The sequence below is a fragment of the Saccopteryx leptura genome, chromosome 10 (genome assembly GCF_036850995.1).
Source record: "Saccopteryx leptura isolate mSacLep1 chromosome 10, mSacLep1_pri_phased_curated, whole genome shotgun sequence".
In the NCBI taxonomy this organism is placed as follows: domain Eukaryota; kingdom Metazoa; phylum Chordata; class Mammalia; order Chiroptera; family Emballonuridae; genus Saccopteryx; species Saccopteryx leptura.
Window position 1 is genome coordinate 49730819 of NC_089512.1, and position 22757 is coordinate 49753575.

At 48.2% G+C, this 22757-nt stretch overlaps 1 protein-coding gene and 1 long non-coding RNA gene across 2 annotated transcripts in view; one reads left to right on the forward strand and one right to left on the reverse strand.

The window, feature by feature from the left end:
• The first annotated feature begins 6539 nt into the window (after positions 1-6539).
• Positions 6540-11180, forward strand: LOC136382292 (uncharacterized). Its single transcript, XR_010747227.1, has 3 exons — positions 6540-6625; positions 8641-8911; positions 10548-11180. It is a non-coding gene; the product is annotated as an uncharacterized lncRNA (long non-coding RNA).
• Positions 11181-16731: 5551 nt separating this feature from the next.
• Positions 16732-22757, reverse strand: part of SLC6A11 (solute carrier family 6 member 11) — a 125439-nt gene continuing 119413 nt past the window's right edge. The window contains exons 13-14 of the mRNA XM_066350729.1: positions 22413-22583; positions 16732-18421 (exon numbers count right to left, since the gene is read on the reverse strand). Of these exons, the coding sequence (XP_066206826.1) occupies positions 18269-18421; positions 22413-22583 (324 nt within the window). The 3' untranslated portion in view covers positions 16732-18268. The remainder of the gene's footprint in view (positions 18422-22412; positions 22584-22757) is intronic.

Here is a 22757-nt window from a genome sequence, read left to right on the forward strand (position 1 = left end):
AGCGGCAGAGCTGGAGCATGGGGTCTGAGTTTGTGGAATGGGGGGAAAGAAGTTGAGAGGAAAGAAGGTTGCTGACTCTAAACCTCACACAGCCAGCCAGATACTCAGGTGGATGCCAGCCGTTGCCAGGCAACAATTCTTCTCCTCAGTCTAATACTTGCCTATGGATAACCATCTTTTTCTTCCTTCTCCAGCCATGCCAAGGATCTAGTGAGCTCCAATTCTGGCTGCAACCTCCTCCACTCACCCTTAAACCCGTTTGTTGGGCAAACATCTGCCCCCAAGAATAGAGTGACTGGCAAAATCAGAACTGAGGAAGGTGTGCCCTGAGGTTAGTGGATGCCTTGGTTTCAGCCTGGCTACTGGAAAGCTCTGAAGGAGACAAACAAGAAAGGAAGGAGGGGTCAAAAATTCTTTGAGTGCTACCTCTGTGCCTGGCACCCTGGGGAGTGCTTGCACCCACTGCCCCATTTTGCCCCATTTAATTTTCACAGGGAAGGCTTGATATCATCAAACTCTTTCTCCACACATAGAATCTGAGGTTCAGAGAGGTCAAGGGGCTTGCCCACAGTCACACTAAGAACAGAGCTAAGGCCTGACCTGTGGTGGCGCAGTGGATAAAGCGTCGACCTGGAAATGCTGAGGTCGCTGGTTCAAAACCCTGGGCTTGCCTGGTCAAGGCACATATGGGAGTTGATGCTTCCTGTTCCTCCCCCTGTTCTCTCTCTATCTCTCCCTCTCTCTCTCTCTCCCCTCTCTCTCTAATAAAAATGAATAAATAAAATCTGAAAAAGTAAATAAATAGAAAACTTAAAATGCAAAAAACCAAAAACAAAAAAAACAAACAAAAAAACGGAGCTAAGACCTGTGGTTATCTGACTCCCAGGCTCCATCTCATCCTGCCTCAGCATCGCCATCTATAAAATAAGAGGATTGAAGCAGATAAGAAATAATAAATAGATTTATCTTGTATGCCAGCTCTGATACATTGTTAGACCTGCTTGACCTCTGTGCTGAGAATCCTGAGGCTAAGCTTGGGATCTGTGGGAAGAAATATGGTCATTGATTAGCAATGTCTGCCCTGGCTCAGGAAATGAGTGTTGTGGAACATATGCTCTTCATGAGCCTACTTTCTAAGGGTTGTGCTGGCCCTGACTCTTTAGTGCTAGGATGTGTTACCTCTCATCTCTAATGGCCTTCGGCAAGTCTCTGAGGCTCAAATTCTCCCTGGGACTGGCCTGGCCTGGCAACAACTTCCACCAGACTCTTTGTGAAGGACAGAGCCAGCTACTCAGCCTCCTTCTGCTCAACCTCTGCCTGTATCCTCATCCCTGAGCAGCTGTTGCCTAGCAACAGGAGTGGGTGGGGGCTTCAGGGGTCTACAGAATCCCAGAATCTGGGAATACATCTGCCCATCACCCACATCCCAGGCATAGGCCTTGGAGACACTGAGCCAGCCCATAAGGGTCCCTGGAGCTGGGGCTCCACACCAGGTAACGGAGGGAGAAAGGTCTTGGGCTGCACAGCTGAGTTCAAGCCCTGGCCTCAGTAGACAGTCTGTAGCCTTGGGGCCCACAGCCTTACCTTCCCGAGATCTGTTTCTCTGTGTATAATGATGGGGTGAATCATGCCCCCTCCAGCTTGAGGCTTTGGGAGGATTATGAAGACAATAATTCTGAAGGGAGTCTTAACCCTGGAGTCCTTTTTCCCACTGAGGGCTTATCCAGAAACTCAGAGACTGGCTCAGATGTTCACCACCCCAGTGCAGATGTAAAGCTTTGGATCAAGGTCAGTCCCTAGACACCTACTAAAGATACTGAGAACCCAATGTGTATGGGCCCTGGTGCTAAGCACTTTACATACATTATTAACTCCTGAAATTCTTACAACAAGCCTGGGAGGCAGGAACTACCTTTATCCTACTTCACAGATGGAAAACTGAGGCTCTTTTTATTTTCTTTATTCAATTTTATTTTAAAAACAGCATTAAAGTCATCCATTGCTTTGAGAATATTTTCCAAATATTTTGGATAGGACAGAAAGGAGCAGAGCCAGGACTTGAACTCAGGTTTGTGTGACACCAGAGCTAGTGCTCTTGAATCTTGACCTGATAAGGCCTCCTCTTGACCCCCCTTCGTTCTGTGTCCTCCTCCCACCACACTCAGGCCCCCTCCTGCCCCTAAGCCACTCTACTCTACACAAAGACATCAGGGGAGGGCGTCTAAAGGCTGTGTCTCCCTCCTCTTCTCCTTCCTCAGGATGTGACATTGGAGCCCAGTCCCTAACAGTGGTCTAGGGGGCTTTGGAATCTGTGGGTAACAGCAAAGGGCTGCAGTCCAATTTCCTACCTGTTCTGTCCACAGGGAGGTTGTTTCTTCAGACCACCTGCCAAAACATCCTGGTCTAGTCTGGCACCTGCAGCCCTCCCCGGGACCTGGGCTGGGTGAACAGAGGCCTGGGTCTGGAAAGCAAGTGGGAGTGGGAAGGGGGTCAGTGCTGTGGGGAGGGAGATAAACAGGACCCAGGCAGTCGGCCAGGAAGGGGTGTGAGAAGATGGGAAGGGAAGAGGAGGCAACAGGTGTGTGTAGAGGAGACAGAGCCTATGGAGTGTGGGTGTAAAGATCCAAAGCTTTACATCTGCACTGGGGTGGAAGATGGGGGTAGGAGGAGTGGGGGTAGGAGGAGGGAAGAAGGGAGTGGAGACATTGAAAAGGAAAAGAAGAAGGGCGTAGGGAAAAGGATGGGGGATGCTGGAGAGAAAAGGGGTGTCAGAGTAGCATAGGAGAGGAGAGAGCTGATCAACACACTCCTCAGAAACCCCTCAGGGTTTCAACTGCCTACCAACCAGGAGTCCAGGCGAATTGTTGCACTATGGGCACTGCCTCGGGACCAGGGACCAAGGGCAGAATCTAATGAGAATCCCAGTCTCTTTGCCAGAGCTCTGGAGGCCCTGCTGCTGCCAACAGGCCTTTGCTTACACTGCCTGGCATTCTGGGAACCAGGGTCAGGTCTCCTCTGCTCCTTCACTCCACACCCCCCAGGAGGGCAAGACTCCCTTGCCCCAGATGCTACAGCTCTCCTTGATAGGAAGAAGGATCTAGGGCTTTAGACCAAACGAGACATCTTCTCCCTGACCTCCTTCCAAGCAGATATGTAGTGTATGTGTGTGTGTGTGTGTGTGTGTGTGTGTGTGTATTTGGGTGTGTGTGTGACAAGAGACAGGAAGACAGAGAGAGGGACAGATAGAGACAGATAGACAGGAAAGGAGAGAGATGAGAAGCATCAGTTCTTCGTTGTGGCACCTTAGTTGTTCATTGATTGCTTTCTCATATATGCCTAGACTGGGGGAATACAGCAGAATGAATGACCCCTTGCTCAAGCCAGCGACCTTGGGCTCAAGCTGGTGAGCCTTGCTCAAACCAGATGAGCCCGCACTCAGGCTGGTGACCTGGGGGTTTTGAACCTGAGTCCTCCGCATCCCAGTCTGATGCTCTATCCACTGCTCCATTGCCTGGTTAGGTGATATGTAAAATATTTTTGCATCCTCACTGCATGGGGAGCTTACTATTATCAGGACAACTCAATCCCTCCCAGGATATTTCCATGAAGTGAGGTTTGAGCTCCATGTAATGAATGTGCAGGAGTTAACTGGAAGAAAAAGGGAGAGGTGTCCATGGAAACAGAACAGCAATGTGAAGGCCCTCTGGTGGACATACACATAGTGGGTCAAAAATTGGTATCTGAAAGATGACCAGGGGACTTCAGGGACAGAGACTGTGATATGAAATGAGTCTGGAAAGGAGGCAGGAGCCAGTCTATGCAGAGTTTAATTGGCCACAGTGTGAAGTTTAGTCTCCATCTGTGGAGCAATGAGCAGTTATTGATGGCTTAAGATGGGGGTGGGGGAACACTGATGTTCATATTTTCAAAATCCTTCAATCTGCTGTGAAGAAAATGGACCAGCAGAAAAAACCATCAACAAAATCCAAAGGACATTCTCCTGAGTGGAAGATATTTGCAAATGATACATCTGATAAGGGGTTAACACCCAAAATATATAAACAACTTATATAATTTAACATGGAAAAAACAAATAATCTGATTTAAAAAAATGGGCAGAGAACCAGAGAGACATTTTCCCAAGAGAACATGTAGACGGCCAAAAGACACATGAAAAGACGTTCCCCATCACTGATGATCAGGGAAATGCAAACTAAAACCACAGTGAGATATCGCCTCACACCTGTCAGAATGGCTATCATTAGTAAATCAACAAAGAAGTGCTGACAAGGATGTAGAGAAAAGGAACCCCTTGTGCACTGTTGGTGGGGTTATAAATTGGTGTAATCACTCTGGAAAACAGTATGAAGATTCTCCAAAAAATTAAAAATAGAACTACCATATAATCCAGCTATTCCACTTCTGTGTGTTTATCCAAAGAAATAAAAAACGCTAATTAAAATGATGTATGCACCCATGTTCATTGCAGCATTATTAGCATTGACCAAGATACGAAGCAACTTAGATGTCCATTGATAAATGAGTTGGGCCAGGGGAAGCAATTCTTCAAAACATCCTATAGATAAATGAAGATGCGATACATATATATAATGAAATATTACTCAGACACAAAAAGGAATGAAATCTTGCCATTTGTGATAACATGGATGAAACCAGAGAGTATTATGCTACGTGAAGTAAATCAAAGACAAATACTGTACGTATGATCTAACATATGTGGAGTCTAAAAAAGAACCCAACATAATTGAATTAAAAAAAAGAAGCAGACCTATGTGATGGTATTAGAAGGTGGGGTTGTTGGGAGGCAGAGAGAGAGAGAGAGAGGTGAAAAATCACACAGGTGAAGAATTAGTTCTGGACACAACTTGATTAAATGTACTCATCTATAGGGAAAAAAGAAAAAGAAAAAAAGGAAATGGACCAAAGAGGGGCAGAGTGGCAACAGGGAGTCTTTTGAGGCACATATTTTGTGCCTCAAACGATGGCAGGCAAACGATGATCAGGGCTAGGACCGGAGGCAGGAAGCAGAGAACTGGGTGGATTGGAGGCCTATTTGAGAGAACAGACAGGTCTTATGAATGGTTGGGGCTTGGGGACATGATGTGAGGGAGCCTGGGGTCAGAACTGACTGGTGTCGGACAAAACTACTGACCTTCACTTGGAGAGTATCTTAAAACCCAAATTCCTAGACCCTTCCCAGGCCTACAAATTTCAGATCCCTAAGGCTGGGGTCAAGATTTTTATTTTTAAAATGTGCTTCCAGGTTATTTCAAGAAACAGCCTATCCACCATGGGCAATGGCTTAAAATTTGGGGCACCCTTAGTCAAACTCCCATTTTACAAAGGAAGAAACAGGCTGGGGGGGGGGGAGATAAACCTTTCCCAGGACCACACACAGAGAACTAGCACAGTAGAAATAACTAGTAACAGATGGCTGATACACTGTTCCTATTTGTGGTTTCCCTTCAACCTGGTGAAGAACACTGAGTGGGCTGTGGGGTGGTGGGAAACACAGGCTTTGCCTTTGAAGCAACCTTGGTTCAAATCCTGACTTCACCATTCAGCAGCCATCATGAGATGGGGTGGGGTCTGAGTCTGGGGAATGGGAGGGAATGTTGCTGACTCCAAACCTCACACAGCCAGCCAGACACTCAGGTTGACCCCACAGTTGCCAAGCAATCATTCCCCTTTCTCAGACTGACACCTGCCTGCTGTTGATGGTTTTTGGTCCATGCTGGGCCAGTCACATCACCTCCATTAGCCTTGGGGTCCTCACCTGCACATTGGCACAAAATATGTGCCTCAAAAGATGACTGTGGTGTTTGCACATGATAATGTGCCCGAGGCAACTGAGAAGCTCTGGTTATAAAGTTCAATCCCACTTCACCAAGGGCAGCCTCAAGTACAGACAGAGGCAGGAGCCATCTCTATGAGTCTGTGTGTGTCCGTGTACACACATTTGTGTGTGTGCATATGTGTGCACTTGCATATGTGTGCTTGATGACATGTTTTGAAGAATTGCTTCCCCTGCCCAAACAACGTCCTTTCCCATCATGACTTACCACAATGTCTAAAGCCTACCATTAAAATGACATTTCCCTGGGCACTGTTTTGTTGGGTGCCTTCTTGAGCACAGAAGAATTTTGTTTTAGAGGTTGAGGAGAGGGGAGGTGACCTGCCCAGATCCCACCAGTGGTAGATGCCGAACGAGGACCACAGCCCCAGTGTGCTGCACACCTGTGGGTCTGGTGGCCCCTGGGTGCCAGTGGGGGCTGTGATGGAGTGGGAACATGACTCCCCATGGAGCCTGGGGAGGAGGCTGGGTGATGCACTCGCCATAATCAAGGCGCAATCAGCGCTAATCAGCGTGTTCTTGAAATAGACCCAACTGGATGGGAGAAGCGAGCAGCCGCCTGGGTTTGTATAGCGGCAATCAGAGGGAAGCAATTTTAGATCCACAGGAACAACAGCTCTTTGTCCTTACCCAGGGACTGTGAGCTCTGCGGAGCCCACTGTGGCTTGGAGATAAAAAACATGCCATTGGGACTGCAGCTGCCCAGCCCAGGAAGGGGGACTTTCAGGCAGTGGGTCCAGCTGCCTCCAGGTGAAGTCTAAATTCTTTAGCGCTTTAGCTGGGCACCTAATACTAACTGCTTCTTTTGTGAGAGGTGGGTTCCATTTTGTAGGGGAGGAGATAGACTTAGAGAAATGGGGGCTTTGACCTAGGTCACTAGGCTGGTAAGTGGCTGAGCTCTGATGGAAAACTAGTCTATCTGATTCCAAAGCTTGTGCCTATTTCTTTTATGGAATGTTAGGAGGCATTATCCTAGATTAAGCCAATATGCTAATGGAACTCCCAGATCTTGCAAACATCTGAGGCCTGAAGATTATTGATCTGAATTTGCAGATGATGTAAATTGAGGCTCAGACAGGTGAAGGGACTTGCCAAAGGTCACCCAGATGGTGTAAGTGGTAGAACCAGCATTCAAACCCACATCTGTGAGATACCAGAGACCCCACTTGAAATTACTAAGCTCTGAGTTTCTTCAAAGACCTAGCCTCTGCCACTGCCTCCAGGAAGCCTTCCCTGCCAGCTCGGGCTGCCATCTTCTTTTCCTCTGAATGATGGTTGGTTAACATGGAGCTGGCCCTGGCAGGTAGGTACAGCTGGGTGATAGACTTTGTGAGGTTTTCAGTGACCCAGATTTATTTCCTCTGCTGTTGTACCAGTGGCCTTTGATCGCCTTTTGGAGTGGAAACTCTCAGGTGAAGGAAAACTCCTTGAGAGCAGTTGGCGAGTGAGGTGGGCAGTTCCCGGGCTTGGGTCAGCCCATCCAGGAGCACTGATAGGTGTGAAATGCCTCATCACAAAAGGAGCACTCATTGGAGAAGAGGCGGCAGACAGCCCAGGCAGAGCCACAGCAGAGGCTCGGGTGAGAGTGGGTGGTCTAGGCCAATTGCTGGGATGGGGAAAAGTGAGTGGATTTGAGAGATTTTCTGGAGGAATAGCCAAGGAGACTCACTGATTGATAGAATGTGGGGAGTGAGGAGTATTTCTCACTTGATCTGCTTGCCCCACACCTCAGTCATCCTTGACTCCTCTCATACCTCACCTCTGATTCACCAGAAAATCCTGTCAGTTTACCTTCCAAATGTATCCAGAATTGATCACATCTCCCCTTCTCTGTCTCTCTCTGGTCCACCCACCATCATCTCTTCCCTGGATTACAGCAGCCTCCTCACTGGTCTGTTTGCTTCCACTTAAGCCTCCCACAACAGCCAGAGGGGACTTATTAAAACAGAACCTGAGTTTTGTCCCTCTCCTGCTCAAACATTCCTATGGTCCCTCGTCTCACATTTATACCAGCCTCCCGGACCCTTCGTGATCTGCCCACATCTTCCCTTCACTTTCCATACATCCTCCTTGTTTACTTTGCTTAGCCACCCTGGACTCCTAGCTATTCTGGGATCACTGCAGATAAGCTTTCACCCCAGGGACTTTGCACATGCTGTTTCTGCTGCCTGAAATGCTCTTCCCCAGATAGCCATAGGTTCCCTCCCTCACCTTCTCAGTGAGGCCTTCCCTGCCCATCATATTTAAAATTCTAATGCTACCTCATACTCCCTGGCCCTCTCTATACCTTTGTCCTACTTTATTTTCAGCCAGACCACTTATTATCTTCTGTTATACTATATATTTTTACTTTGTAAAATGTCTATTGTCCATCACCAGAACACAAGCTCCATGAGGGCAGGGTTATAGTGAGTGATCAATATTTGCTGAATGAAGAACTGGTTGGATGATGGTGTCATTTATTGAAATAAGAATGAGCAGACTGGCAGGAGTGGGACTTGGGAGATGAATTGGCAAAATTGAGTTTGAATTGACCCAACAGACACCCCCCCAAAAGATATCCAGAAGGCAGTCAACATACAAGTGCACACCTTATTTTTCTCCCTGAACATTGGACTAATAACCGCAGCTCCCTCAGTGGATGTGTGTATGTGGGTCGGAGGGGGAGCTTGATGAGAAACAAGGGGTGGCAGTAATCAGCAGAAACTCAGCCCTCAACAAAGTATGCCTGCCTTGCATATTTGCTTCCTTCTCTCCTCAAACAGCTGTGATAAGCCGCCTGTGACAAGCTTGAAGCTGCTGGAATGCCCATAAATGCTATGGAGAATCATATGGCCCAGATGAGGAAACCTGCTCCATTTGCTTCTCCCTCATCCTGAGCTCAGCTCCTGGCATGCCTGGATCCCACAGGGGAGACAGAGGGGATGCTTGCAGTGGCAACACCTCCTTCCCTTCTTCCTCTTGCCATTCCTTCCAACCACAGGAGAATCATTTTTCACTCCCCACTGGCCTTCATTTGCAACCAACTTCTCAATGGTAAGAAAAGGAATTTAAAAATAGCTTTATTGATTTTATTTTTTGGAATATAAAAGCAAATGTTCTTTGTTAAAGAAAAATTAGATGGTATAGAGAAAAGGGAAAAAATAGAAATCAGCCCAACCTCCCTCCTCAGAGAAAATCATCATTTGCATTTCAGCATTTGGCCTTCTCATTGTTCTAGATTTTTGTGTCCAAATGGGTTGGAGGCAGGACAGGTAGATGGAGGAAGGTAGGGACTGGGGGGAGTCAGGGCAGGTACCCAGTTAGTGTGTCTGGCTGACTGGGCCTCTGTTACTTCAGGCACATAGTCAGAGCAAAACCCACAGCCTGTCTCACGTGCCTAGTCAGCGCTGAGGGGCTGCCCTGTGCTTCTCATGCCTTACCACCATTTGGATTTTTATCTAACCACATCACTTGGAATCCTTTAATAAAAATATTGTCAATAATCATTTTCCTGATTATTTGGAGCTCTATAAAACAAATGTCATATAGCCACTATCTCATTCAGTTCTCATAATAACCAAAAGAGAGAGTTCCTGTGATTAGTCCCATTTTACAATGAGGAAACTGAGGCCCAGGGAGGCGAAGTGATTTTGTCCAAGGCACACAGAGAGCTCAGAACCAGGATGCAGGTCTCCTGACATTGGCCAGGGCCCTTATGCCTCTTGTCCTGAGAAGAGTGACTGACATGCAACAAGAACCACGTTGTAGGTGCCAGAGACACTTGGGCACAGCATTGACTCATTTAACCCTCTCGACGTCCCTGCCAGAGGGGCTTATTCTGTCCGTCTGCACAGATGAGGAAACTGAAGTCAGAGAGATGAAGTCATTTGCCTAAGGCCACATAGCCAGTAACCAACCTCTCAGTGGTAGTAAGAGGATTTAAAAAAATAGCTTCACTGATTTAATTTTTTGGAATATAAAGGTGAGTGGGGGAGTTGAACGCAGGCGTGTCTGGTGTTGGGGTTGTGCTGCAAACAGGAGCTGGGGCTGGGGCTGGGTGAGATGGGTAAATTGCGCGTTTTTGTCAAGGACAGACTCTTTGTCCTCATCTGGGCATCCTGGACCCTGTAGTTTCAACTTCCTGTCATAGCTCCAGTTCTGACCTCACTGGTCAGAGCCTGGCCCACAGGGCGGGGGCTTGGGTTTAGCAACAGCACCACCTGGTGACAGATTTGCCTCCACTAGAGCCTGTCTGACTGGGTAGGAGGGCAGTGAGGATGAGAGGGATCCCCAGGGAGTCATTCTTCCCTCCTAGAGACAAGAGCAAAACCACCTGGTATAGAGAGAAGAAAACCAAGGTCTCTGGGTTTGTTACACCCAGCTTTGAATTCCAGCTCAGACTGTGTGACACTGGGCAAATTCCTGCACCTACCTCTCCCAGTCTTTTCCACATCTGAAAAATGAGAATAAATCACAGTGGCTGGGGTTGTTTTGAGGCTAATATCTGATACAAACCCAGATGCATGGTAGGTTACTCAATAAATGATACTCTAGGGTGATCAGTAAATGATACTTGCCTTTGCTCTACTGTTTCCTCTGACACCCTGTCCACTATCTGACCAGGGGCTCCCATAGATCAGGCTCTCCTAAGTCACCTTTCTCTGACAGGGCCCAAATTATTCTTTTTCAGACCAGGCTACAAGAGCCTTTGCGGTCCAGAGATGGCTGGATTTGGAAAGAGATGCAAAAGAAACGAAGAGAAAATTCCTGGGAGAATGAGAAAAGTCAAGTGTTGGCTAGAATTGGTCTGACACATGCAGATGGGTATTCTCTCGAAGAGCTTCACTTTCAATAGGTCAAGGTTATGAAGTCCTCCAGCTGGCCTGCTGCCTCTGTGGTCTGCGATTCTGGTTGGGCACTCCCTACCGCATTCACATTCACGTAGACTCCACTGTCTGTAGCCCCACGTCTGGAAGCATTCCCAAGCACCCTCCTCACCTGCTGCTCTTTTCTCAAGGCTGCATTCTGCAGGGTGCTCTTCAGGATTACACTTCACATAAGGTGACCCCAAGGACCCCCTAGAACCCTTTATGGCTCCAATGCCCCCAACAAGGACAAGGGCCCTAATACTTTTTACAACTCTTGATGGCCCTCTGACTCTGAGTGCTCCCCAATGACCCTTCATTCTTCCCAGTGGTCCCCTACAACTCTCATACCCACCGTCTAGTGAGTTCAACCCCTCACAAGTCCCAGGGACCCTACCACCTCCTGAGGCTCCTCACAATTCTACTAGGTCTCTAGGACCTTTCAGGTCTCTAGGGGTCCCAAGGGTCTCTTCCACCCTCAATGCCTCTCCCTGGCCCCAAATACCTCCTTGTCCATCTCAGTGAACCCTAGTGGTGCATATCATTTCTAAGGAACTATGCAGGCTTTCAGAGGTTCATAGTGTCAACAAAGGTATTTCAAGTCTCCTGAAGACCTTCCCTATGGGTAGCCTCTACCACCATCCATTGCTCCATGGCCTTGAGTGACCCAACAATCCTGATGGCCATGGTGGCATGTGGTGACTTCGAAAAGTTATCTGTGGAATATGCATGAGCCTTGAAGCCAGAGACTCCTGGGCCTGCTACCACAGCTCACCTGCTATCCAGCTCCAGGACCCTGGGCAGCAAGCTCTGCTTCTCTGGGCCCGTTTCCTCACTGGTAAAATGTGAACACATCAACCCATAGGGTGACTGAGGGCAAGGTGACACATGAAAAGGCCCAGCATGATTGCCAATACTGGGTAAGTTTTCAGTGTTTATTTATTCCCTTCCTCATGGCTCCCCACTCTGGAGCCAGCAGGGTACTTCTTGATTAAATCTGCTGCCCCATGGAGCACCTTTTCTGTGCCAGCCTACACCAGGTGCCATCCCTGATGAGCATGAACTTACCTGATCAGCCTTGCTCTAACCAAGAGATTGTGGAAGGGCCACCCCAGCCTCATAGCAGGTAAGGTTGCACAAGGGGTTATAGAAGTAGATCAGGGGTGGGGTGGACTTTGATTTCCACCCTCTTCCTTCAAAGACATTTTTCGGCCTCTACCTTTGCTCAGGCTGTTCCTTCACCTCAAGTTCCCTTCCCTGCCTGGCAAACTCTCTCCAATCCCTCAAAGTGCAGCTCAAGTCCTACATTCATGGTTAGGTGGTTAAGTATGGGAGCTCTATCTAGACCCAGCAAATCTGGTCCTACGTAGTTCCTCTACCTCCCAGGAGGTATATTTGATATCTCTTTGGGCACCTTATTTAGTCTCTAAAACTTAGTTCCTTCATACAAAAAATGAGATTGACAACACTTACCTCTTAGATTTGCTGCGAGGCTCTTATGAGGTAATGTAGGCGTAACTCCTGGAACATAGTTGGTGCTCAAGAAACAGTTCTTCTTGCTACCGCTAGCATCACCTGAGCTCTTGGTTCCTGGCACATTCTCCCCTGCAGTTTCTTGTGGGGGTGGTTCTGACACTTCAGCTAGCCTGGAGGTTCTGAGAGCGCTGCATGCATTCCTTCTCTAAGCATGCCCCACAAAGTGGACCTTATTTAAAAAAGAGAGGCAGAGAAGAGAGGCAACAATTCCTCCCTTGTGGGCAACGAGGTCCCCAAGACAAGGGATTATTTGATTTTTAACAGCCTGGGACAGTGCAGGGGACTGAGTATGAAGCAGAAGGGCAGAGGGCTTCCAGGGGAATCCTCAGCCAGCTATGCTCCCTCCCTGGGTCTCATTTTCTTACCATTCTACGTATGGCTGACCTCAGGCCTAGAGAAGTGGGCAGGCCTGCACAGTGCCACACTACAGAGCTTAAACTGGAGGAAGCTGGGGACAGCTTCTCCCCACGCACTTACTGCCATCAAGAGGAGTGTGGACATCTGTCCTCTCGACTAAGAAGGGCAGAAACATTCAAGGAAAGGGGCTCTTCCATTTATCTCAATATCCCCAATCCTAGGTCTAGCTATGAAACCAGGTAGAGTCTCTCAGTAAAAAACCTGCTGAACATGACCCTATTTTACAAAATTTGAAGCTCTCAGCAGAAAGTGCCAGCTCTTTGGGGCCTGATCCTCTCTCACACTGCTGAGAAGAACCTCTCAGGCCTGAAGTAACCTTTGACTTCACTTGTAGAGCTTCTCTCTCATCTGGTTATTTGCAGTGCCTAACAGAGCTAGGCTGCAGAGTCAGGCTTGGCCAGCAGGGGTTGCTGAGCTAACACTCAGCCTGTAGGGTTTACTGGGTAAATGAATGCCTCATCTTACCAATTCAGTAAGTTTAAGAATTGGCAGATCAGCTAGAACAACGAAGACCCACATTTCCATGACCCCACCTCTTCAAGTGTTGCTGCTGACAACTGCTTAAGACAATACACTTTCAGACAAGGAGGGAATAGTGGCAGGAGACAGACGATTGCACTAGTCTCTGTGCCTCTATGGAGTTATGAAGTACGCAGGGACCCTCTAGGGAGTCACGGATATTTTCTGAATACTGGAACTTTGTAGGATGCTTCCCCTATGAGCCAATGTTACCAACTCAGAGAGGGTAAGAAACCAAAACAGGTCCTGGTGGATCCGAAATCAGGGATTTTTAGCAAAAGAGTTGACTAGACAAGAATGAGCAGACACTGTGTATAGGCGCTCTTACTGTATCATCAATTAGCAGGACAAGACACACTCTGTGGTCTTGAGCCACCCTTTGGAAATCTCAGACACAAATTTAGAGATTTTTGTCTAAGTTTGCGAATACTAAACTTTTAGAGCTCAGGCACAATTCATTCAGGACAATAACAGAATTTTATCACTCATATTTGGAGCTCACAGGATCCTCAGAGATGAGAAAACTGAAGCTGGCTTTGGCAGGTGCAGGAGCCAACCCTGGGCGACATGCTCCACATCGTCCTCTTCTTCTATGCCACCATGCCTGCTTCAGACATACAGGGCTACCTGCAAGGACAGGGGCATGAGCTTTTTGGCAGTTATTGTTGCTGTTGTGAAGTGGCCATCGCCTGCTTTGGGGCTTTGCAGCACAAGACACAGTAAGGAACAGTGATTAAGAGACTGGGTGTTGAGGTCAGACAAACCTGACTCCTTTTTCTGGTCCTGCTGCTTACTAGTAGCGTGACTCTGGTAGCTTTGTGGTAGGCAGTTAGACAGTCATGAGCAGAGCAAGGACAATTGGCCAGGTACAGAAGGTCATCAGGGTGGAAAACCCCAGGTTTCAAAACTGAAACTGGGGAAACAAGGACCTGGACCCAGAGTATCCTTTCCTCTCCTAGCATGTTACTTAGTCATGCAGTTTAGATCTCCTGACCTTTCATATCAATGGTCATGCAGTGCAGACCCTTCCCTGGCATGGTGCTAGTCATGTGGGTTAGACCCCCTTAGAGGGGAAACTAACAAGGGCGCAGGAGAATAGCCCATAAGCATTAAGCCCCCGGGACAATGAGGTTCTGACTCACATTAAAATACATCTGTGCCTCAGTTGTGTTTCAGCTCTAGGACCAGAAAAGTGGCAAAACCAGACAAGTGACATTATGGTTGACATCAGGACCAGCTGCACTGACTAATGCCCGGCGATGTGTGCCAACCAGTCAGTGGAGTCCACGAACCTGAAAGGACACACCTGGGAAGCTGATGACTATTCTACTGAGGTCCTCCCCTGAGCCCTCCCCTAACATCCCCACCCTTAGAACCCTCAAGACAAGACCCCAGTGCGTGCTCTCTCTCCTAGAGCACACCCACCCGCTCCAATCTTCTTTCAACTGTACTGTTTTCTTTCTCCAAAGCTCGTGGGCCCTTCTTTTGCCTCTGTAACTTGTTTCCTGAGCCCATTTCTTCTACAAATCACTTTATTTATTTATTTATTTATTTATTTATTTATTTATTTATTTATTTTTACCTCTGTGGCTTTCTAAATAAACTTTCCCTTATAGTTCAAGTGTTGGCTCTGAATTCTTTCTTAGCTAGAACTCAAGGACTGAGGTTGCTGATCCAAGGTCTGGTCTGACTCCACCAGTCTAACACCTGGTGCCAGTTTTTTTTATTTAAAGATTTTATTTATTCATTTGAGAGGAGAGAGAGAGAGAGAGAGAGAGAGAGAGAGAGAGAGAGAGAGAAGGGACACACAACGGGGGAGGAGCAGGAAGCATCAACTCTCATATGTGCTTTGACTGGGTAAGCCCAGGGTTTTGAACCAGGCAACCTCAGAGTTCCAGGTTGATGCTTTATCCACTGCGCCACCACAGGTCAGGCCACCTGGTGCCAGTTTTGCCACTGCCAACAGCCTGACTTTTCTGTGCCTCAATTTCCCATATCTGTAATGTGGGGGAAGTAATAAATAAATAAAGTGGGGGAAGTGCCTTCTTTATGGGGCTGTTATGAGGATTAAGTAGATAACTTGCAAAGCACTTAGCACACAGTAAACATTCAATGCACAGCAAATACACAAAAGAATGTATGGCCTCCTGCAACACCCAAGTGTTTCTAATTTGTTATCCCATGTTGAGACTGCAACATCCAAATAAGAAATCGAGATGCTCACAGAGGTTATAAAACACAGGAAGAGGCCCTGGCCAATTGGCTCAGCAGTAGAGCGTCGGCCTGGCGTGTGGGGGACCCGGGTTCGATTCCCGGCCAGGGCACATAGGAGAAGCGCCCATTTGCTTCTCCACCCCCCCCTTCCTCTCTGTCTCTCTCTTCCCCTCCCGCAGCCAAGGCTCCATTGGAGCAAAGATGGCCCGGGCGCTGGGGATGGCTCCTTGGCCTCTGCCCCAGGCGCTAGAGTGGCTCTGGTCGCGACAGAGCGATGCCCTGGAGGGGCAGAGCATCGCCCCCTGGAGGGCAGAGCTTTGCCCCTGGTGGGCGTGCCGGGTGGATCCCGGTCGGGCGCATGCGGGAGTCTGTCTGACTGTCTCTCCCCATTTCCAGCTTTAGAAAAATACAAAAAAAAAAAAAAAAAAAAAAAAAAACCAGGAAGAAAAACCCAATGAATACCACTTTGCTGGGAACAACCATATATAGTTTGTTCATTCCTTTAATTTTTAAAAATGAGTAAGCAGACAATCGTATGCCTTTTGAATACCCAATAAAAACGTTCATTATGCAAAAACAGTACAACCTTTTTCATTTTTAATAATATTGTAAATATCTCAGAAAGGATGTATTGTTTCTAATGGATATCAAAAAAGTCTTCACAATGATGTTTCCCACCCCCACATTTCCCTCCCCACCCCCCACAGTTACCCAAACACTAGTAAGAAATTACAAAAAAAAAAAAAAAAAAAAAAAAGAACAAAGGTCCTCCCTCCGCCCTGTCCCGTTAGTAGTGTTAAGTGAGTGACGTGGTGAGTGCCGCATGTCTGTACAATGCAGTGCATGCCGAGTGGGGGTGTGGGCTGCGCATCTGTCAGAGCCGTGCGGGAGAGCGAGTAGCAGCAGCAGCGGGGAGCTGCCCTCCCCAGGACCTGTTGGGAGAAGAGCAGACAAGAATGGACAGGAGCAGGGCGCTCAGCTGAGCCCTTATCTTCCTGGGTTCATTTCCTGGGTCCTCCAGATCAAAGAGCTCATGGAGAGACCAGGCAGACCTGGGCAGTGTGTGCAAAAGGGGGACCAGAACCAGGCGTCCAGCCTGCCTGGGTGGTGCTGGACATCCCTTCTAGCAAACGCGAGTGAAGGGGGGAGCTGCCCATAGCAAAGAAGCTGGGAGTTTGGGAACTCGGGTGAATCAAATACACAGGTTCATTACAGACAACTAAAGCCTTGGTTTGGACAAAGCTTGCATTTCCACCAAATAAAATTGGGAACATAAAGGAAAGGGATAAAGAATACACCTTCCCTGTCCTCAAATGACTCAGAATCTAAGGCAGAGGTTCGATGTCAAATCCAATCAAAGAAAAAGGAGAGAGAGACAGACAGACAGACAGAGAGAGATGTCAGCCAGAGAGGTCTGAAGCGAGCCAGCCTCCTCCCAGACCCAGGACTGCACCAAGGAGGAACAGGGAGCCCAGTCTCCTCTCCAGTAAGCGCTGAGGCTTCTCAGTACCCTGGGAAAGATGAAGGTGGGATGGCTCCTTAAAAAAAGGTAGGGAAGAAGCTTCTGCTGGTGACAAGGTTCTGCTGGTGACAAGAAGTATGGGAGAGAATTGAGAGGTATCAGGATGGTGGGAGAGAGGAGGGCCCGCCTGGGACAGGCAGAGGGAGAAGACATGGTAGGGGCATGAAGAAGGGGCCAGAGGATGAAACCAGGCTCCAAGCCTGCCTATAGCTCCTTCCCCTGGCAGGCTGGTGGGAAGTCCTACAATGCAGATCCTGGCTGGACAGCGGCAGGACAAACAGGTACAAGCAGAACAGAGGCTGCTTCCTAAGCCTAAAAACCAGTGCCCAGGTAACGCCAGCCAGCTCCACTGAGGATGGAGAGGCAGATCTGAGGACCAGAGCAGACTGACCAGGAGGAGACAGACGTGGGGGCCAGGACCTGGCTGGTTTCCAGAGAACAAACTGCTCACGAATGAAATCAAACTCGAGTTTTGGGGAAAACACCCATCACCACCACATTGCTTCCATGATATACTTGACTTAAAACATGCAGCAGGAGGTGGGTATACAGAAAACTGCCTGAGAGTCTTCAGAAGATTCCAAGATGAATGGCAGGTCTGCAAGCCAGTGAGGCATGAGCAGGAATCCCCAAGGGATGCTGCCAGGCTGGAAAGGACTTTGACATTACCTGATCCAGCCCTCCCATTTAAGAGACAGGGAAAACTGAGGCCCATGGAGAAGAAGGGAGTGCCCAAGGTCACTTAGTAGGATCCGGGTGGATGGGCGCCTGCAATCCAAGAGTCCTTTGTCTGGTGGGACTTTTTCTTCTCTGACATAGCCTTGCTGTCTGCAAACCCACTGCTAAGAGGTTGGGGATGGGAAAGGGTGGGTTTGAAGGAGAAGTGCCCCCACCCCCGAGGGTGTGGAAGCCAGATGGCAACAATGGTCGGGGACAAACATGGGACATGGACGGGTTGGTTAAAAGGCTGACAAGAGGAGGACAGGCATCGCTCCCACCCCACCTGCCCACAGCCCGAGTGTAAAAGTTTGACCATATGATACATTTCTTCTCAACTGCTAGAAAACACTGGTTAAAACTGTCCTAGCACAAGAAGATACTGCTAGTTCCTGTACAGTATTAACTCTTCATAAGGTTACTTACATGATAATTGGGGGCGAGGAGGGGAATGTGGCTTTAAACCAGAGTGTACACAGCCACCTTAAAATTAACTGGTTAATAAGTCATGTGCAAAACGAGCAAGCCTCTATCATTAGGTGAAGTACGTTTCTCAGGTATTCATTTGTACACACGAGGACGGAGAAGGAAGCAGAGGCATCCGAGGTGGCAGGTGGACGCTCAGAAGTGCGTCTCCTTCTCTGTGATGGCTGCAATGGTCCCATCGCCCTTGAGTTTGGTGTCACAGTCATTAACCATCACCGTCCGTGGGCCTGCCCCAAGCTTGCCCCTCATTTTCAGATCCGCACTGGGGGTTGTCAACTTCCGGAATTTCTAGGTGATTGGAGAGGAAAAGAGCTGTCTGAGAGCGACTGCCAGGGGCCTGGGGCCTGCCATGGCCTCTTCCAGCCTCACAGTGAACACGGGGACAGGGGGCATGGGTCACCAGAGTAAGGTCCAGGCTCCAGCTCTGCTCCTTACGGCTCTGTCCTGGATGATCAATTGGCCTCAGTTTCCACTTCTGGAGAATGGGGACAGTGGAGATAGCTACTCCCAGCATTTGGTGAGGAGTTAAGGAGATGTTGAAGCGCTCAGCCTGTACCTGGCCTACTGCAGGTGACTAGGATTAGCAAGCTCTCAGGGTCAACAGCTCCATCTGTTCCCTCTGGTAGAGACAGGGCAGCTGGAGTCTGAATTGCTGAGTGACCACTCACTGTCTGAGTTGGGCAAGTCATGTAACCTCTGTGAGCTGTTTTCCTCATCTGTGAAATGGGATAATAGCACCTTCTGGCAGAGCTGTGGTGAGGGAGAGCTAAGGCTCCTCTAGGGCTGTTATATGATTGCTGGATAACTCGAAGCCTGTCCCACAAAAGGGAGGCCATCATGCTGTCACCACCTAGGGGAACGTGTGATGTGTGCCATGTGCTCCCTGGGCTGCAACTTGAAGGTACAAACACTCACTAACACCAGTGCTCACAGCCATAGCCAACACCACCATGTAAAGTAGCCAGCACCGGGCTGGGCACGGATGGACTGGCTATCGTCCCCACTATACTGATGAGGAAGTGGAGGCCACGGGCAGACTCCTGACACTCACCCGTGCTGCTGCAGCCCTGCCTCAGGATCCCACCTCAGCTTCCTGTGTGCACCTCTGGTTCCCTCTGGAGAAGACACCAGGCCAGGTTTTAAGAGGTCTTTTCTGGGCATAAACCCTTTCCCCAGGAAGGCTGGGGAGACTTTTGGGTGACTGATTTCTCATGATAAGGGTTCTGTTTTCTCTTTCAGGTCCTGCCATGCCTAAGAGGCTGAACCTACATTGCTCAAGTGGGATTAACAGGCAGACTCTGTGCTGAACACCTCCTGTGTGCCAGGCATGGCACTAGGCTCTAAACACAGGACAGAGGTTAAGAGCACGGGCTTGGGAGCCAGGTGTATGGTTTGAACCCCAGATCTGAGGAAAGAAACTTAACCTCTCTGTGCCTCACTTTCCTCATGCATCAAAGGGGGATAACAAAGGTACCTGCTTTCTAGGATTATCTGAAAGCTCAGGTTAGTTGACTTAGCCACCGATTAGCACAGAATGTCTATCCACAGCCATTCTCTGAGGTAGGGACCACTGACTCCATTTTCTCACCCAGATCCTTCCTGTCAGTTGGCAGACCCTTCTGGGAATGGAGGTAGATTAACTGGTAGACACAAGTTCTCCCAGCAAGGAAGGAGTGGCAACCAGATCTGCCCACTTCCAGAGGCTTTGCCATCTTTAATAAGCCCTGCTCTCTGTGCAGGCAGGTGTGTGAGCTTAGGGAGACGGAGGGGGCTCAGCACAGAGCCCTTCCTTCCTCCCTCCTCCTCCACACCAGGCCTGACAGACTCCCTGGAGGATTCTCAGGGAAACACTGGCATTTCTGAATTCCAAAGGCCATGAAAGTTTGGGCAGGGGCCTGCAGTGGCTAAGGTGTTAGAGATGCAGATATACTCCCCATTGAATATGTTTGGTCCCAAATCAGAATTAACCAACTGCCCTGACCTACATTGCCTGCAGGTGCCAAGGAGCCTGACTTGCTCTGGGAGCACAAGCAGGCTTGCTCCTTCTGGCTGGATGCATAGCTTTTTCTGGAGCCCAGTCCCCTTGGTGGGCAGACAGGATAAGGAAGCTGATTCTGAGCAGGCAATCACATTTGGGTGTCTGCACACACACACCCAGTCCCACCTCCCTCTGACCTTGTCCTGGAAGACCATGTCAACCCCTAAGATCCCTGGGGTACAATGATGGGGCAGAGACAGGCCCTTGCAACAGAGTGCGGCTAGTCCAGCAGAGGAACGAGGCCATAAAGCTCAGAGGATAACAGCACAGACTCCAGAGTTCCTACTTCACCGGCTGTGTTCCCTTGGGCAAGTTGCTCCACTTCTCTGTGCTCTTGCTTCCTCATCTGTGAAATGGGGACAGTAAGAGCCTCCACCTCACAGGACTGCTGTGAGGATTAAGTGGCTCAGTGTTTGCAAATGGCTTAGAACAGTGTCTGGCACACTGCAGTTTGCTAAATGAGTGAGAAACTGACTCAAACCATCTGATCTGCCAGCAGGTGGGAAAGGATGATAAACAGAGAGTGAGCACTCTGGAATTAGACAGCTTGGGTTGTAATTCATTCTGCCACTGAGAGACCACATACTGTACCACTCCACTGAGAGGAAGTGTCCAGAACAGGCAAATCCACGGGGAAAAAAGGAGATTCGTGGGTGTCTCTGGCTGTGGGAACAGGGTTAGCTGTGAATGGACATGTGAGATCCTATTAGGATGATGACAGTGTTCTAAAACTGATGTGTGGTGATAAATGCCCTACGCTAAAAGTTACTAAAACATTATTGACTTGTACACCCCAAATGGGTGAACTTTATCATATTTAAATATATTTCAATACAATTGTTTTAAAATTTTTGGTTTCTACTATGGAAAATAGTATGGAGTTTCCTCAAAAAATTAAAAATAGAAATACTTATATGATCTAACAATCCCACTTCTGGGTATTTATCTGAAGAAAAGAAATAGCCTCGCTCAGAAAGATGTATGCAACTGATGATCGTCACTGCATTATTTACAAAAGCTAAGACATGGAAGTACCCTAAATAACCTAAGTGTACATCAGTGGATGAATGGGTAAAGAATTTGTGAGACACATACACACACAGGAATATTAGCCAGCCATAAAAAAAGAAATTTTGCCATTTGTGACCACATAGATGGACCTTGAGGGCATTATGCTAACTGAGATAAGTCAGACAGTAGATGACAAATACCGTATGATTTTACTTATATGTAAAATCTAAAAAAATAAAACAAACAACCTAGTTCACAAATATGGAGGCCACATTAGCATGTGGGCAACATGGCTGAAGGGGTTCAAAAGTTACAAACTTTCAATTATAAATAGGTCCTGGGGATGTAATATACAGCTTGGTAACTAGTTAATAATATTGTATTGTATATTTGAAAGTTGATAAGAGAGTAGAGCTTAAAAGTTCTCATCACAAGAAAAAAAAAACTATGTGTTGATGGATGTTAACTAGATTTATTGTAGTGATCAGTTCACAAAATATATACAAATATTTAACTACTATGTTGTACACATGAAACTAATACAATGTATATCGATTACATCACAATAAAACTTTGGCTTGCTAATTTTTTGCTGTGTGACACTAATTTTTGGTTGAATGAACATTTCTCTGAGCTTAGTTTTTCGACTTATTAAATGCAAAAACAATGCCAGCACCTTGGTTTGTTCTGGGGACTAAAGGATACACAGCATGTAGAGAACCCACAGGGCCCTGACATAGGATGGGTGTCAGTCCCTTAATGTCAGCTCCTCTTCCTCTGCCCTGGGAATGGGGTCCTCAATGCATTAACAGAACAGAGAGAGCGAACACTTGATCACTCTCTATTTCAGGTCCTGGTCTAAGTGCTTTCCCTACATGAACTCAGTGAATTCTTACAAAAACCTCTGTTAAGTTAAGGACTGCCACTGTTCCCATTTTACAGATGAGGAAGCTGAGGCTGAACTCAGAGAAGCAGGCTCAACCCTGTGGCCTCACACAGATGCCTCTACATAGTGGTCAAGATGGACACCTGTCAAGGAGAATCTGGCCACAACTTTCCCTGAGAGACACGTGGGGGCCTGTTCTCATCAGACCCATTGTCCAGCTGAGGAAACTGAGACCCAGAGAGGCACCCATGGACTCAACCCTGCTCACCAGCATGCCCGAAGGCAGAGCCAAGCCCCACCCTGCACCTTGAGCCTCTCGTGCCAACCCCTCCTCCCTGTCTCACCTCGGGCAGCGTCCCCTCTGTCTTCCACAGTTTGATGCAGACCCAGAGGGGGATGCAGAGCATGGAGGACAGGGCCATGAGCCAGCCGATGCCGTAGCCCCAGGCAGGGTAGGTGTAGACGTTGTTATACTTGAGGGGTTTATACTTGACCAGAAAGAAGATGAAGATGCCCTGTAGAGAGACAGGGAAAGGTCCCTGGGGCCAGTGTACAGGAGGCCAGGAGCAGAGAGGATCTACCCCATGTGATGGCCTTGAAGACACAAGGCTCTGTCCTGGTCCAAAAGAGTCTCAGGCCTGTCCCCCCCCCCCCTGGCATCAGACACACAGGAAAAGGGTCCCCACAGA